This window comes from Eumetopias jubatus, unplaced genomic scaffold, assembly GCF_037043125.1.
Source record: "Eumetopias jubatus isolate StellerSeaLion01/CBP00866 unplaced genomic scaffold, mEumJub1_p1.0 scaffold_2, whole genome shotgun sequence".
Classification (NCBI taxonomy): domain Eukaryota; kingdom Metazoa; phylum Chordata; class Mammalia; order Carnivora; family Otariidae; genus Eumetopias; species Eumetopias jubatus.
In genome coordinates, this window is record NW_028274808.1 from 28,111,006 (window position 1) to 28,128,702 (window position 17,697).

The following is a 17,697-nucleotide window of genomic DNA, read 5'->3' on the forward strand; positions in this document are numbered from 1 at the left end:
TTTCACTGCTTGTCCAGTGGAAAAAAAATCTAAATTACTCAAATCTCCTTCACTAGCCATTAAAGATTTCTTTCTGAACGGCAATTCTTAAAATAATGACTAAATGAACTAAGTCCTCAGCCTTACCTCCTGACGCTCACGGTTTCTCCACATTCCAAACAAGTTAGACTGTGGTAGACATTAAAAAAAAGTTAAATTTAGCATTTGACCTTTGATTATTTATAAATGACTCTCCAAAAGGCCAGAGGCATTGCTAATTTATTATTTTCCTGAAGCACAAATTCAAGTTACATATGCTACAAAGTTGGTGATAGGAAAAGTCACTTAATCATAAGAGTGGCTCGCCAACTGCCCCACAGCCACATCTCACTCTGGCTTTGTTGTTTTCTACTTATCCTCATCGTAGTCAGCAAGTTTTATTAAAGTTCTGAAGGGGGGGGCGCCTGACTGGCTCAGTCATTAAGTGTCTGCCTTCCACTCAGGTCGTGATCCCTGGGTCCTGGGATGGAGCCCCATGTCTGGGCTCTCTGCTCAGCGGGGAGCCTGCTTCTCCCTCTCCCACTCCCCCTGCTTGTGTTCCCTCTTTTTCTCTCTCTCTCTCTCTCTGTCAAAATAAATAAATAAAATCTTTATTTAAAAAAAAATAAAGTTCTGAAGGGACCATCTATATTTTTCCACTTTACTATCTCCCAGCAGGAAGTGTCTTATGCTAGAAATGACATTTGTGATTTTTGTTTTATAGATAGAACTCTTGCGTCAAGGGTTACTCTCCTTGCTTATCCTTGAGAAGGCCCGGGGCTTTCTGGTTTCCTGAGCCTTGCTTACATTGTTCCCTACCCCAGTGATTTCATTATATATTGCTACATAAGTAACCACCCCCAAACCTAGTGGCTTAAAAGGATAATCATTAATTTGCTCACAAGAGTGTTTACAGTTTGGTCAGGATTCTGACACAACAGCTTGTCTCTGTTCCATGTGATGTCAGCTGGGACGGCTCAATATAGAGGATCTACCTCCAAGATGGCTCACTTACAAGGCTGGTTGCTGGCGCTGGCCTGTTACAGGCAGCTCAGATGAAGCTGTGTATGGTGGGGTCTGGGAAGATGGCTAGGGCTTGAATTTCTTCCATGTGGGCCTCTCCAGGTGGCTGCTTGGGATCTCATTACATGAAAGCTGGGTTCCAAGAGGGAGGAAGCAGAAGCTGCCAGAAATCTTTAATGCTTGGGCTCAGAATTCCCAGAATGTCATTTTCTCCACACTCTATTCATCAAAGCAGAAACAGGCCCTGCTCAGATTCAAGAGGAGGGCACATAAGCTACAACTCTTGATGGCAAGAATGGCATGCATGTACAAAAAGGTGAAATTTGGGGTGGGCCGTATTTGAAGACTAGCTACCACCATTCACCATATGGCCACAACAATACATGTCCCTCCCATATGAAAAATACACTTATCTCCTCCCCTAAGATATGAAAATATCCATACCATTATATATCAGTTCATCATCTAGGACAGGGGTGAGCAAACCACAGCATGAGGGCCAAACCCGACCTTTGGACTATTTTTGTACAGCCCCTGTGATAAGAATGGTTTTATATTTTTACAGGGTTATAAAACAAAACAAAACAAAAACAAAACAAGAATATGTGAGAACAATCACGCATGTGACCTGCAAGGCCTCAAATATTTACAATTTGACTCTATCCAGAAAAAGTCTGCCAACCCTGGTCTAGGATATCAGCTTTTAAATGGGGTTCAAGGGCAGATGTGGCTCCTTGGGTGTCATCCCTTGACTATGGCTCCTCAGACATGGATCCTCTTGATCTGAAGACCAGTGAACTAGAGACAAAAGTATCTGTCTCTTTCACACACCCAACATCTAATGGTAAGGTAGGGACAGAAAACCTATAATAGACACTCCCATTCAAAAAGGGGACAAAACAAGAGGGACATGGAAAGTGATCCATAGCAATTCTGAAATTCCTGAGTCAGCAATTCCTGAATCAGCTCAGGCTACCATAACAAAATACCCCGGTTCTGGAGGTTGGGAAGTCCAAGATCAAGGTGCCAGGCAGTTTTGTTCCTGGTGAGTGGCTTCTTCCCGGCTTGTAAATGGCCACCTTCTCACTATCCTCACAAGGCAGAGAGCAGAAGCTCTGCTGTCTCTTTCTCTCTTACAAGGGCCCTAATCCCATCCCAGGGGCTCCACCTTCATGACCTCATCTAAACCTAATTACCTCCCAAAGGCCCTCATATCATCACACGGGGGGTTAGGGCTTGATAATATGAATTTGGGGGGGATATAAACATTCAGTCCCTAACAGGTCTCATCTCATCTAAGGCTGCACTTAGGGAAGATCCACTTCCAAGCCTGCTCACATGGTTGTTGGCAGGATTCAGTCCCTTGTGGGTTGTTGAATCGAAAGCGCCATTTCCTTGCTGGTGCTTGGGTGGAAGCGTCCTTTGCTCCTTGTCACATGGGCCTCTCCATAGGGCTACTGGCGTCATGGTAGCTGGCTTCCATCAAGGGCAGCAAGTGAGAGAGCAAGGAGAGGGTGTGTAAAAAGGGAGTCATTGTCTCTCTTAATCTAATCTTGGGAAGTGATATCCATCACTTTTGCCAGACTCTATTCATGGAAAGCAAGTCACTGGGTCCAGCTCACACTCAAGGGGAGAGGATGACACAAGGGCTTGAATACCAGGAAGTAGGGACCATTGGGGGCCATGGTGGAGGCTGCCTGCCACAGCTGTACCCTTGTCTTGAACTTCACCTAAGGCCATATTTTCCCGAGAGCACCCTGGATTTGACCTCGGCCCCTAGGCTATTTCTTATTTTGATGGTGTTGTCCTCTGGAGAGGCTAGAAATGACAGTTTTATTTCAAACCCAGGAAGTCCTGGCTTCTTTATGTTTCCTCTAAATTCAGATGGAAAACGGAACAGTCCCCCCCCCCTTTTTTTGGCTCATCTCACTTCTCTTGTACTATATCATAAGCATCTGAAAGAAATTCTTCAACCTTTTTACCATCTATCCAAATAGCTCCTTAGCCAGATCCACGCGTTCATTAGGTATCTTTTCTGTCTTTCATGGAATGGCAAGCTAGTTTAGCTAATAGTTTTTCCAATAGATAAGTGGAGTCCCCCTCTCTCCAGCCTCTAATAATAATACTCACTGCCCCTTCGTAATGCTCTCCGCTTGTAGACTCCTCAGTGTTCTTCCAGTTTCCATCCTCTACCTGGTGCCAAAGCCACCGCTGCCTGTTCTAAGTTTCTATACATCAAGACCTTGCCTCTAGGTATGCAATTACATTTGAGTTATCTATTGCTGTATAAGAAAACACCCTAAAACTTAGTGTTTTAAAACAATAGCATTCACTTTTTTGCTAACAGTTTTGCAGTTTGGGCATGACTCTGAGACAGCTCATGTCTCTTCCATGTGGCATCAGCTGGCGTAGCTCAACCAGGGCTGAAGGATCCATTCCCAAGAGAACTCACTCACAAGGCTGGCAATTGGTACCAGCTGTCTGCCAGGAGTTCAGCGGGAGCTGTGAGCCTGGGACCTGGTTCTCTTCCACGTGGGTCTCTCTACGTGGCTGCATGGGTTTCCACAAATGCTTAGAAGAAAGTGCTTGAATTTCACAACTATTTAGGAGGTAAAAATCAAGAGGATGTGGCACAACAATGTGAGTATACCTCGCACTACTGAACTGCACACTGCGGGATGGTATATACAGTGCTGTGATTTTTAAAGCCACAAAACCTAATGAATAAAATCAGGGGAAGATGATGATGGCCTGCAGGTGGGTGGGTGTGGAGAGAGAGAGAGAGAGATGTCAGGGATGACAAAAAGCCAATAAAACATAGCCTCTGGCCTTGAGAACTTTCTGGGTCGAGCAGAGGATGCAGAAGTGTGAACAGATATTCACAACCCATGTGGTAGATCCTGTAGCTTTCTGCTGCAGTGCTAACAGGTACAAGACCCCTGCCCTGCAAACTACCTCAAAATAGATCTTTAATGTCTGCAATTCCCAGAGACAAACACTGAAGATGTAATTATAGGTTTGGATTTCTTAAAGCAAACCTCAAGATGAACACTGCCCGAGAAACAGAGATAAGGAACAAAACTACAGGTGCATGCAATATTCCCCTTTCAATCTAGCATGTAAGCTTGTAGGCTAGAAGCAACGTGGTAAAGCAGTGGGCAGGGGAGAAAGCAGATGTTTTGTGATCATTAGCCCTATATTTCTAGGATATAAAATCCCTTTGTTGTCTTGTAACTCCTGATGTGTCTGGAAACTAGTGCTCCTGAGTTCTCACTTTTGAAACTTTCTTGCTTTAAAGTAGTAAACGGGTCATAAAGATCACTTATATCCTGAACAATTTCTTTCCTCTCACTGAAGTTTCATAAACAGCTAAAGTCTATTTACAGATTTTCAGAGGGGTTTGTTGGTAATGTATGACCCTACTTTCTTCCAAGTAAGTCTACACCATTCTTCATGGAAAGGACAGGAAACAGGAGTCCCTCTTTTCGTGGCGTATTACCCCCATCCCATATACTTTTCTGAAAACACCTTGAATTTCATGCTCACCGTTGATAAATGTTCTAGACCTCCCTGCTGTATTGTTAACTGCCTGATGAATTAGGTGACTAGTTGAGTGGTGTGATTTTATTTTTTATTTTTGAAATCTCATCAGTTGTCTCATTCTGAGCAAGCTCTCTATCTAGGTAGGGTCTCCCCCTACAAAATAATGACTACAGACCACTACCCTGAATCTGCCTAGTGCCCTTGTGGTGGCTCTCCATGCTGAGACACCTAATTCAGTCCCTCCTGAAGGGTCCTGGAAGGATCTGATAATGTCATTCAAGGCTGAAAATCAATATCTGATAAGACTTAATGTGTTCATTCATTCAAAAATAACCACTGAGTGCCTACTGTGTGGTAGACACTATCTAGATGTTGGGAACACAACAATGAACAAATCAGACAAAGATCCTCTCATAGCCCTTATTTTCGTTTTTTTATCCCAGAGGTTTTTGACTTTTAACAATGGACAAAGTGCTGGCTTGGCTTGAAGACAAAGGAATCAGGTTTCTATGTTTGGAATTAAGCCACATTTCCCTGGATGGGGGTAGCAGCAGCGTCCTGGAATCATACAACATCTTCCACCTACTCATAAGAAGAGTCTGGAACCATTAATGACTAGATCAATTGTCATTTTTCTTGGGCCTTTGCCAGGCTCCAGCAAGACAATATCTTTCTGTGGAGCGTATTCCGTACCAGGCCAGGACCAAGGAGGGCAAAGTGCCCGCGGCTTCGGTGGAGCAGGGGCCCAGGACCACCACTCAGCCATTGCTCAGGAAGACATTGCCCCCTCGTGGTTCCTTATGTAACTGAGGGAGGGACTGGGAGTGGAAAGGGCTGTCCAAGTTTCCAGATTAATTGTGTGGCCCTTGCCTCTTCCGAACTTCAATTGCAAGTTCAACAGATTCTTGGCTTATTTTCATCCAGGATACACTCCCCCCACCCCCCCACCCCCGTAGAGAGACATGACATCATGACAGCAATTCAATCTTTATCAAAATCTTCAGGCTCCCCCCCACCCCTCCCACCCCAAGAAAAACCCAGTAGGTGAATGGAAGCATCACCACTCTTTTCTTCACAATGCTCCTCACACAAGTATTTTCATTGCTTTCTGCGATTTGAACCAAGGTCCCTGATCATGGTGCCGTGGAGTTGTTTTGGGTTTCTTGTTTCCACAACACCAGTTTAAAGTCCCTAAAAGCAGGAGCCTTATCTCCATTCCCACCCCCACCCCACTCCCAGCAGCACTTAAACCAGTATAGGGTGAAGAATGTGGGGGGGAGGGAGGAGGAAGGGGGCAGAGAGAGATAAACAGTGAAGCAAGCAAATAAATAGAAATTGTGATTGGTGCAGTGAAAAAAGGAACAGGGTGCTGTGTGAGAGAATTCCTGGGCGTGGGAAGTGAGGGAGAACCTACTGATATATGCAGTTTTAAATTTATGTGTCTATGATACCGGAATGGAGAAGCTCTCTATGGCCCCGAAAAAATGGAAATTTCCTTAATGATAATAATGCTAACTTCCATGTTCTGTAAACTTAAACTGGGCAGGAATGGGTGCTGGGTGCTATAGCTCTACCAGCCTATCATCTCCTTTAATTGCAACCCCCTGGGAGGTAACTACTTCCATTTCACAGGTGAGGAAACCGAAACCTCGCAGTCCTTCCGAGGTTGGCGCGTAAACAGGCGTTGTGCGCGGACTTCCCACGGTACTGAGCCATCTTTCTTCTTTTAAGGGGCTTTGACCCTCTGAAGATCATCTGTGTTGGCCTCCAGTTCGGCTCGCTGTGAGGAATATTCACTTAGCCAACAAAGATTTATTGAGTGCCTACTGTATACCAGGTAGCGTATTTAAATAGCCGTGGGATTTTAAAGAGAAACAGGGCACGGTGTTGTTGTCTGGCGGGAAGGCTCTTCCAAGAGAGTAAGGGAGGCAACCAGGTAAATAATTCCAGAACAGTCAGCTAAGGGCCGTGCCAGGAGCCTGAGCAGGGGGCCCGTGAAGCCTAGCGGAGAGCGAAGGCCGGCGCGCGGAGGCTGGGAGGTCTGCGAGGACCCGGCGCTGGAGGTGGGTTTGAAGCTGTGCCCTGAAAACGCCGGCCCGGAGCCGGCTGCCCCCGGACGTCGCTCGTTCTCTCGCATCCTGTCATTTCAAGCTGCCAACCAGGAAGGGAGGAAATAGGTCTGAGCTGGTACTGAAAGGGAGGGGCTGGCTTAGGGACAGGGGTGCGAATCCCCGCGGGCAGCAAGCCAACAGCAGTAGCCCATCACGCTTCCCGGGCGTCGCGCTGGCCCGGCCTGGCTCCCCGAAGCCCCTCTCCAAGCCGGCGCGCGCCGCCACGCGAGTTCGGCAACTCCGGCGCGGCCGGGCCGCCGGGGCCCCCAGGGGCCGAGGAAGCTGGAGGACACGGCCTCCCTCCCTCCCGCGCCTCGGCCCTCGCCCTCTGACCTACCGCCGAGTCGGGGGGCTGGGGGTCGGCCGCTTCCGCCTGCCGCCCGCGGCCCCTCCCCGGCGCGCGCCATCCGGCCGCGGGGCAGCCGCCCCCGGCGCAGCCCCTCCTCCCGCGGGGGGCTTCTCCGTCCCGCGTCCCGTCCCTCCGGGCTAAAGCCGGCAGCCCACGTCTAGGGAGGGCGGAGGGAGGAGGAGGAGGAGGAGGAGGAGGAGGAGAGGGAGGAGAGAGGGGAGGGAGGAAAGCGAGAGAAAGGGAGCTGCTTGGATCCCGTACTTCCCAGAGCCTGCCTGGAGCGCGCACTCTCCGGGTCCCAGCGTCCCAGCCGCGGCCCGCGCCCTGCACCACCTCCTCCTTGGGTCTGGGCACCCCTCGCCCCCTCCCTCCGGCCCCCGCTAGGCTCTGGCAGCGGCCGCCCCCAGCCCCTGCTCGGCCACATTGCCAACTCTGGGCTCCCTCCTGGGACGCGCGCCCTCGCCCCATCCTTTCTTCCTTCCTTCCTTCCCTCGCGCCCGCCCTCCCTCTCCAGGTCTCCCTCCCGGGTCCCGATTGTCTCCGTCCCCTTCCCAGTCGGCCCGCGCCTCGCCCTGCGCCGTCTCTCCCTCGCACTTCCTGGGTCGCCTGCCGCCGCAGTCTCGCCTCGCCGCGGGAGCCCGAGCCGCCGCTGCCCCGGCTTCAGCCCCCGCAGCCCGCGGCGCCCGCCCGAGGGAGCCCCGGCGCCCGGGGAAGGGAAAAGTGGGCGAGCGCGCCCTCGCCCAGCCCCGCGCCCCAGCCCTGCCCGGCGAGGAAGGACCGGGAAGATGAACAACGGCGGCAAAGCCGAGAAGGAGAACACCCCGAACGAGGCCAACCTTCAGGAGGAAGAGGTACGGAGGGGCTCGCTGCGGCGGGGGTACGACCTGGGGCGCGGGCCGCGGGCTTTCTCCTGCGTGCGGGCGGCCGCCGGCCCCCGGGCGCCGCAGTCGAGGGTTTGGGAATTGCCCTCGCCCCGAGGCACAGCCCCAAACTGTGGCCCCGGGAGAGGGGGGGCTCTCTTCGGAGAGCGTGTTTTTGTGGGTTCCTAAGACTGCGTAACTTTGAGGACTTTTCGGAGACTTGTAAGTATAATGCCCAGCTTTGTTTGCGTGGGATTTTAAAAGCGGAATCGAGAGCTGACTCCTGGGTGACCTCAGTTTATTGGGACCCGGAGGGTCAGGACTTAATTCTGCGACCGGGAACTGGGAAGTTTGAGGGGTGTGTTTGTGTGTGCGGTGTAAGGAGAGAACTCGGGGAAAGTTCTCGTTAAAAGACACCTTCTGTTCCCTGCCCCCTCCCTTTCAGTGTTAAAAGTTCTTGGTGAAATATCTTTCCAGCTGAGGCATTTTGGATTAATAGATAACTCATCAGCTGCATTCTTCTCTGATGAGTCAAAGACCCCGAATGTGGGTGATTAGGTTTTGTAAATTTAGGGGCGATGCGGGGGGCGGGGCGAATAAGAGTTTAAAACTTTACAATTCACCAAGCGATCATCTAGGCTCTTTTAATGGGACTTTGACTTCTGAGCGTAAATTTTATGTGGTGCGTCCGTAACAACGTTAAAAATGTTGCGGCGGCGGTGCGTTCCGTTGGTGGAAACAAAATTTAACTGTGGGAGGGAACTCCCTGAACAGAAGTTTCAGAATTTTGTAGTTAGGATATTTGTGGTATCCTTTTAAATGGCTTTGTTCCTGCAGGTACGTTATCTGGAGTGCAAGAAACAATACTGTTTTCGCCTACTTTTTAGGATCCCTCATAGCTGAGTTCTTAAACATTCTAAAAAGAACTTGAGTGTAGAGATGCAGGAAAGTATGCATCTAGATAAGACCTGTAAGGCGTTCTTAGAGGTCTTGTATTCCAATATGTAAAGTTAACAATGGTAAACTGATTCTAAAGCGGTTAGGTTGAGATTATTTTGGAGATAACGTGTTGTGTGCAAACAAAGATTCTGATAGTGAAACCAAACGTTGGGGAGGATTTAAATAGTACTTTTGAGTCCTCAGCACATTGTCCACTTGTGAAAAAGGGAGTTTAAATGAAGATAGAGGGACCTAAGACCATGCAAATCAATGCAAAATACAAGATTTTACTCTTAGCCCATTTGTATGGGGCAACCCACCGGAATTGGAGTAAGCGGAAAATTGCCTTCACACCTGAGGATAATTGCGCTTTTTATTATAAACTATTTTGAAAAGTGTTATTTACATGCTAGTTCTTTAGGACTACTGCCATTCCCCCCTTTTCAGAGAGTCCGAGACCTGACTTGCAAGTTCCACTTTTTTTTTTCTTGAATCTTACTGGCTGCTTTGCTATTTCTTTTCCCTACCCTTGAAATAAAATTTTTAAAAATGACAAGTGTGCTTCTCCAAGGAGTTGCTATATTTAACTAATTCACCTAACACACCAATTGCTTCAGAAACCTTTCTATTTCACTTAGATGGGCAGTCTGTTTATTTCTAAGGGTAAGACTGTATGGTATGAAACCATCTTTCTCTGCTCACCCAATTGAGAATTCTTGTAAATGGAAAACAATCAGGCAGACCCAAAGGCTTTTTTTTTTTTTTTTTTGCTATTGGTAGGTAGCAGAAGAGGTTTAAGTGTTCCAAAACCATAACCTACTTAACTTGAGAAAATTAAGTAGAGAAAAAAATCGCATTTTTCACGTAACCCATCTCAGCCTCACTGCCACCAGGACTGAGGTGTTGTCGGCCCCGTTCCTGGGGCGCCTTAATGTGTGAGGTTGGTTGTGTATGAGTAGAACCACAGGTGAGCTTAGTACAGAGTTACTGCCTCTCACCTCTTTTGCCCTGACCATGTGCCTTTTTCAGGAGGCAACAGCATGTGGCTCTATGACAGGTCAGCAGTTTTGGCGAGACAGTTATTTTAAAACTAAGTGGACGGTTAGGAAGATTTTAGAACCCAAGTCGTACCAGAGGTGGAGTATAAAGACAAATACCCCATGAAGAGAGAGGGTTTATAATGTTAAAAACGTTGAGAAGAAAGGAAATAGGCCTTGAGTGATGCAGGTAATTTTGCGCTGATTCCCTGTTTTGAGTTTGTTTTGTTTTTGATAAACTCTAACCTCTTTTTTTTCCCCCTAACCCTGAAAGCCACAAGTAAAATAAATATGGTATTTGGTGAGTCCCATTAATGTGCTTAGCATTATACAAAAACCACCACACTGGACCCTTTCCCTGCCCACCCAGCGAACAGCAGTTTGTTCTCAAACACATTTAAAAGCCTTGGCTGAGGATTCCAGTAAACAGAACACACACATACAAAATGTATATACTCATAATGACAAGAGGGGAAAAATGTGTTTTGTTGTGTTTCTGGTGGCCATTGAGCTGACTTGGAAAAGCAAGTCCAATCATCATTAAGAGAAAATAGTTTATTTCCTAGAACATCAGAGCAATTTAGGCTTTCTCTACCACTTCGTAGAATCCAAGGGTTTTTTTTTCTGTTTTTTTAAATGAGTTCCTTCTATCTTCCAGTACGTTTTAGCCCTGTATGAGAGCTTTTAAAGCTTACTCTGAAATAATTGATACCGAAACACTTGTTTGGTTCCAACTCTATAGAATAACAGCCCAGGATTGAGGAAAATTTCTGTAGCTTTTTGGGGTTGGAAGTTTGAGAACTTGGACAGGGCATAGACTTCTGCTTTGGATACTATTGAAAGCTTTGAGGAAAAATTCTTTTTAAGATTTGGCTAGCTAGCTGTAAAAGATAATACATCTGGCTTTCTGGCTTCCTGTGTGCTTGTTTCTCTACAACATGTCCCTTTAAAGAAAAGCCAATTGTCAAAATCTTAACTGGGATCTGAGATTTATAGGGCTTATGTATAGGGCATTAGATAATTTCTTACATCATTTTACACTTGATAAAATCCTAGAATTTTGCATCTAGCTTTGGACCCGGCAGTATTCTCTTTAAACACCTTTGGCGATTTGAACTGGACTAGACTTTATTAAAAATCAATAAACGTGTAGAGCAGACTCCGTTTGTCTTGTTGAGCTTTATGTATCAAGACTTTTTCTATCTGGTAGTAGATAGAAATTTATTTTTGATCCCTTAATTTTCAAAATAATTTTTTTTAAATCCGATAAATATGCAGTTTGGTTTTGCTTTTGCTTTTAGCCAGGTCATTGAGCATTTTTCAGGCTGATCACAAATCCTTTCTTAAAGGTGTTTTATTATGTTGAAGCAGGAATGGTAAATAGCAATCTTTCCTTAAATTGATTTGAACTTTCTTGTACTTAACACTAGAAAAGCAAAAAAGTTGACATTGTTGCAGTATTGACTGAAAAGATATTTGGCAAATGTTGGGCAGCAGTCATGTACAGTTGGTTCTTTACAAGCTAATACAAATCTTTACCTCACTTTCCTTTTAAAGTGCTTAGTGGGGCACCCGGCTGGCTCAGTGGGAAGAGCATGTGACTCTTGATCTCAGGGCCATGAGTTTGAGCCCCTCGTTGGGTGTAGAGATTAAAAACCAAAGAACCTTAAAAAAAAAAAAGTGCTTAGTAATCTTGCCCAAATATTGGGGTCATGAAGAAAATTGTTTCCTCCAGTTGGCCCACAGAAAGGCTACTGTGTCAGTTTAGGGTGGCAGCCTCAAGCTTTCAGATGGGCATTAAGATAATCTACATTATGACTCGGGCAAAGTACAGAATCAGAATATTCTTAAACCGTTCAACCACGTCTGGAGTCTGTTATTCCAAATCTAATATAACAAACCTATTTCAGCCTTCGGAGAGTCTTTGGTGATAGTTTTAAAAGGAAAGCACAGTGACTTCCTAGTAAAATGCTGCTAAATTTGGCATGCGCTTTTGAGCTGTTTTTCCAGTAGTTTTTAAATTTCCCTCATAAACGCTTGTGTTCTTGTGCAGTCTGTTTCCCCATGGCATTTTTGTTGTTGGGTGGATCGTTTGATAGGGTAGAGGTTCTTTTCAGAGTTGCTTTCATAGGTTTTTGTGGGTTCGTATGAATTTGTGCTTCAAGGACAGAATTCAGTGTTGGTGATGAGGCAAGACAGTGGGCACAGATGTACTGCAAGGTGACGCGAATTGCAGCTTTCTGGAGGACTTTGCTATTATATGGCAAAATATGTTCGTGAATTAGTTACTTCTGATAGTGAACAGTCGTAAAGACTCTTCGATGTTTTACCCAGGGACATTGCTAAAGTAAATCATGGTATAATTTCTGAAAGAGAATAGTAAGTAGCCATGAAAGGCCATGTTTTTAAAGGATGTATATGTATATGCATATATTTACTTCTGTTGTTGGTTCAAAGCAGCAGAAATGCATTCTATCGCTGTTCTGGAGGCCAGAGATTTGGAATCAATGTGTCCGTGTTGTCACATTCCCTCTGAAGGCTGTATGGGAGAATCTCACTTTTTCTTCCCAGCTTCTGACATCGTTTTAATTGAGGGCATAATTGTCAATGTTAGGACATTAAACAAACAGATTTAAAAGTTCTATGTGATGCCAATTCTTTAAAAAAACAAAACAAAAACCCCAAATAGGTAAAAAAAAAAAAAAAAACCCAAATATTAATAAAAATTATTAGATTTTTACTTTCTAATGCTTTTCTCTGCTTTCTAAATTTTCTAAAATGAACATGTGAACAAAATTGAAAAAAAAAAAAAAAACCCACCCAACTGTCTTTTTCTTTGAGTATTCCGTGGAATTTCTTTGCTGTATCTGTCAATGTCACAAAACCATTGGGTTGGTCCCACTTGCTTTTGCTCACAAGCCTTGCTGCAGGAACCCGGGCCTCTTCAGTTCCTTGTAGCCCTTCTCTTTGTTGCTCTCACTCATTCCTTTTCTCCTGGCTCATCTTAGTGCTCTTTAGCTGCTCACCTTGTTCTACCATGCTTTATCAGTGCATCCTTCTATCATACTGCTTGGTCCTCTGATGGGTCCTTCAGCGCTGATCTGTTCTCTGCACAACAAAGCCCATACTTGACAGTCAGGATTGCCCTCATGTACCCCTGTGCTCTGTAAACCATTTGCTTCAACCATCTTTTCCCTCTTGATCTAGCTTGAGCTGCTTTCAAGGCACGTGCCAAGTTTCAGCCTACATTGTGCAGACTCCCGTCACCTGAAGGTTCCATCCCAAAGAGATGGTTGTCCTCAGAATTCCAGTAGAAGTTGCTTTGTTCTCTTTAACTCCTGGATCATTACCTTTCATGTAATTGTTTTGTGTTTTTTTTTTTGTTAAAGATTGATGCCATCTTATCACAGTATTCCCAATATTCAACTCCTACCCAAAGATAGTACTCCAGTACCAGGTGAGGACCCCCCCCACACACACACTTACTCATATATACACATACAATTCTTTATAACTAATTTGTAAATGTGAAATATCCTTATTGGTAGGGTTGGTGATGATGACTTAGCATAGGTAGGCTGTTAAAAAGCAGCCACTTATTTGCTACTGAGGCCCTTGCCCACTGGGAAATTAGGGAAGTTGTGGATGGATCAGGTGGGAAATGAACTCGCTCCACCTGCCATCCGCAGCCTCCACTGGGGTGTGCCTGGTGCCTCTGATAGCCACTGCAGGCCTGCTTCTCCAGAGGGGCATTTGGGTTTTCACCATTAGAATTTGGTGGTGGGTGCCATGGAACTCTGTTTGACCTTTTGGACGCGGGCTTCTGGGAGCTTTGGTGAGGTGGAAGAGCCCGGAGCTCCCTGTGTTCCCAAACAAGCCTGCTCTGTGTGACAGCCACTTTGGAATGTTTGTGTTCAGTTTCATTTGGCACCTTAGTGTCTGCCTGGGGGAAGGGGGAAAGGGAATGCAAATGTTCCTCTTGAACAGTGCTTGCTTTGGTCAAAGAAAAAACTTAGGAAGGAATGAGGGGAATGAACCTTAATCATAGCTGGAGCAGAAGTGGCCGCCTGGCTCAGTGGGCCTGAGGCCAGCAGGGACCAGGGATTTAAATTGACGCTGTTGATGCAAGGATGCCATCCCGTGATGGGGATGAGTCTACCTGATGAGTGCGGAAGACTTGGGTTGGCACTCCTTGCACTCACATCCCTACCTTGAAAGAGTACTGGGAGACTATTCGAAACCACTTCCGTGCATCATTGGGGGGGGGGCGGGGCGTGACTGTATACTCGAGGAAGATTGCACGTTTGAGCTTATCACAGTAAAGTTGTTGCCTGGTTTGTCGTTTTTGCTCGGTAGAAAAAAGACTGGAGTGTTCCTATGCAATTCTCAGAAATCTTTTTAACCCATTCACTCAAATAATTGCAAACTTCTGAGTATTTACTTCTGAATATTTACCCCAGGTACTGGGCACTTTATACGCAAACTCCATTATTTTATCCTCCCAGTGAGCTGAGGGAGGTATTAGGGTGGTGATGAACCTTTTTTGACGGGGAGATGACTTGGAGTGCAGGTTGGTGTGCCGGGGGCTACGCGAGCTGGTTTCTGCCTGTCACTTGCTCTGGGTTGGAGTGGTGACTGCCCCATGTAAACATGTGTAATGAAGCATGGGGCTCAGTTGGTGTTAGAGTTGGGAACACAGCACTGCAAGGGCGAGAGGGTGAAGGCCTTGTGTCAAAGAGCTGACATTGCAGTCAAATGCTCTACCACTGAGCTGTACCCCCAAAGAGCTGACATTGGAGCGAATATTCTCGATTCACATCTTGCCAGATGAGAAAAGGGTTGAGACCGTGGGTGGAAGATGGGCCTGTGTGGAGACGCAGGCTTAAGAGCTGGGGAGAGCAAGCAAGGCATGGCAGGAGAGGAAGGGGAGTTGAGGATGAGCCTGGGGAGCGGCATTGGTTGGGGGAGAAGGTAGAGGAGCTTGCCTCTCATGCCAGGGAAGCCGACTCCACTCTGTGGTTGGCGTCGCGCTGCTCTGCAGCAGGGACCCGGCCCTATGGGACCTGCCAGTGGGAAAGGGGAGGCAGCAGGGTTGGGAAGAGTTGAGAGAAGAGTGAGGCTGGTACTGCAGGAATCCTGGTCTCCAAGGAAAGTGGCGGCAGCTACTCAGCCACAGGTAGTCAGGGGCCTCAGTAACTGTCAGCGCCGAGGAGAGACGAGGAGTTTCATTCTGGAAGCCTCTCAGTTTCTCCTCTGGATGGCCAGCTACATGGTGGTCCTCTTTGTAGAAATAGCAAATTGAGCAGTTGAAAAGGGGGGAGAAGACCATGAGGAGGTGAAGCCGGTGGGGTTGGAGATGCAGAGGAGAGGTCTGATCTTGAGAGCAATTTTCAGAAGAGTTTAAGTCTATATAGCCGGTAATTGAAAAGGTGGGTGATGTGAAGGAGCGCCTGGAAAACTGAAGAGAGGCGTGAGACTCTGGTTCCTGGGGAACCTTGTGAGGGTAGGCCACAAAAGACACCCCCCCCCAAATCTACCTAACACTTGAATGTATGTAAAAACAAAACCGAAAACTTCGAGGGAAGGGGAAGACCTGGAAATGCTCAGGAAAAATTGAAGCAAATTTTTTAAAGCACTTTTTGATTTAGGAACATCAGAATGTGTTCTGTATCTGCCTAGTTTATAACATAATAGTATTCAGTGTGCTTATCCGTTTGAAAGCCTGAGTGTGGGAGGGGAGCTTAGAAAAATCTAGGTATATATAGTATTTCCCATACACTTTTTTTTTTTTTTTTGCTTTCATCAACGGTCTCTGGAAATTTTTTCCTCTACGCTTTGCAGTTAATTCCGAGGCTTTTGGTCCTCCAACTTTTCTTTTTCCAGCGCTGTACCCTAGCCTGGAAGGCAAAAATCAAGCTACCGTAAGATTTTTGTAGATGGGTTTGGAAGGTAAAGGGGGAAGACCCAGAGAAAACGTTTCCTCACATTTTTTGGTTCTTTCTTGACTTTATTAGATGGGGAGTAAAATGAGCCTTTTGCCCGACCCCCAAACTCCTCTTATTCGGTGGGTCCTCTTTTTCCAATGGCTCATCTGTGCTTTCCTAAAAGCTTGCTGCTCACAGCTATGTGGCACCCCTTGAAGAAAGAAAGGTGGTCTGGAAATTTTAAGAAAAACAACCACCTGCATTTTCATTCCTCATAGGTTTTTCCCCCTGCTGCACCCATTATGATGCAGGTTATGTAGAATCCAAGAGGGAAAAAGGAAATGGCAGTAATAAATGCCAGTCGCACTGGGAGGATAGTTCCAAATTCCAGGCTGTAATACAGTATTGTCACACAAATTTAAAATGCTGAAGGAATGGCTGACACAGCCTACCTCCATCGTGGGGGCTCCCAGGATTTTGCAAAGGGTCTTGAGAATTGAGGTGCATCTCACCAACCCAATGCAGGTAAGTTAGAGACCTGTTTCTACTTTCAACTCCTCTTTAGTTCTCATGAGTCGATTTTTAAATGATGTTCCTCTGCTCTTCCTGACTTATTTAATGTCACCAGGTAGATAGGTTCGTTGGTGGCCAACATTATCCTAAGAGAAATTCTAGAGATTAAAAACAAAAACTAAAAACTGCTTTTCCTTGAATCCCCAGGATTCTGTTTTGTGAGAATTTCTCTCCTGCCCCCCTATAGGATGGGCAGTTAGGGCCTCCTGAGAGAAGGCACAACACAGAAAGTGCTACCTTATTTCAGAAGTACCAGAATATCCTTTGTGCTCTGAGGGGAAGTGCCACAAAAGTGTAATTACTTTCCCCAGCATGTGTGATTTACAGGACTTAAAAAGTGTGAGTTTCCGAAAGTTAAATACAGTATTCCTCTAAGCCAACAGGATGTGTTTGTGGGCTGGGTGAGGGTCTCTCTCTGACACATGCAGACCTTCTCTCTCTTTCTCTCTCGCATACACGCTTCTGTTCTGTGCCTGCCCAGGGATGCTGGGTGGCTGGAGACTGAAAACGTTGGGAATTGCTTCTCCTCGGGGCCTTGTTTATCAGCAGAAGGAAACCTGAGAAGTGCCGGAGTCCAGTGTTCTGATTCCGTCTCCCCCTACCCCCCTCCACTCTAAGCCCCAGTTTCTCCTTTTCCAGGATCTCCTAGCTCTTTCCCAGTACTGAGCAAAGGGACTGTTAGAGCTAATGAACGCTGAGACCATCTTAGTTGCAAAAATCTCCTTTTCCATTTTCTGTGTAAGAAAATTGGAGAGTTGAAGATCAGGTGCATATCCAAATGTAATCAAACTTGTAAACGTGTTTATGGATTTTTTTTTCTTTTTGCACGCCCCGTAAGCATTTACTGAGCAATGTCTACTGTTTAAATGCACTTTAACAAACCAAATGAGGTGCTATCATGCCATTGTTTTGGTATAAGAAAACTGAGGTTCTGAGAGATTAAGCAGTTTGTCTGAAGTTTTAGTGCTGGTGGGTAGGAGCTTAAAATTTTTCCAGTGGTGCAGGAGGTTCATGTGATCAAGGCCCTGCTGGTTTCTGACCTCATCTACCAGGAATCGCAACCTCATTCATTATGCTTCAGCTGCTTGGGCCTTATTTAGATATCTTCTACTTGCCAAACTTGTTCCTGCCTCAGGGCCTTTGTGCGTGCTATTGGGTCTGCCTGAAAAATCCTACCCCCAGATATTTACACGGCAGCCTCATCCTTGTCATTCATTCATATCTCGGTTCAGATGTTACCCAGAGAGATCTTTGATCTCCAGGTTTAAAGTACCCCACATTCCCAAGCACTATCCTATCTCTCTCTTATTTTCCATATCC

General features: G+C 46.1%; 1 protein-coding gene across 5 annotated transcripts in view; it reads left to right on the forward strand.

Annotated features, from left to right (window-relative positions):
- The first annotated feature begins 6,224 nt into the window (after nt 1–6,224).
- The window catches only part of RBPMS (RNA binding protein, mRNA processing factor), a 173,624-nt gene continuing 162,151 nt past the window's right edge, over nt 6,225–17,697 (forward strand). Inside the window, exons 1-2 of one of the 5 annotated variants that reach the window (XM_088020941.1) lie at nt 6,225–6,421; nt 7,559–7,895. In XM_088020941.1, coding sequence (XP_087877067.1) covers nt 7,830–7,895 — 66 coding nt within the window. In that variant the 5' untranslated portion in view covers nt 6,225–6,421; nt 7,559–7,829. The other 4 variants (XM_028087572.2, XR_003606791.2, XM_028087571.2 and 1 more) reach the window with 4 other exon arrangements.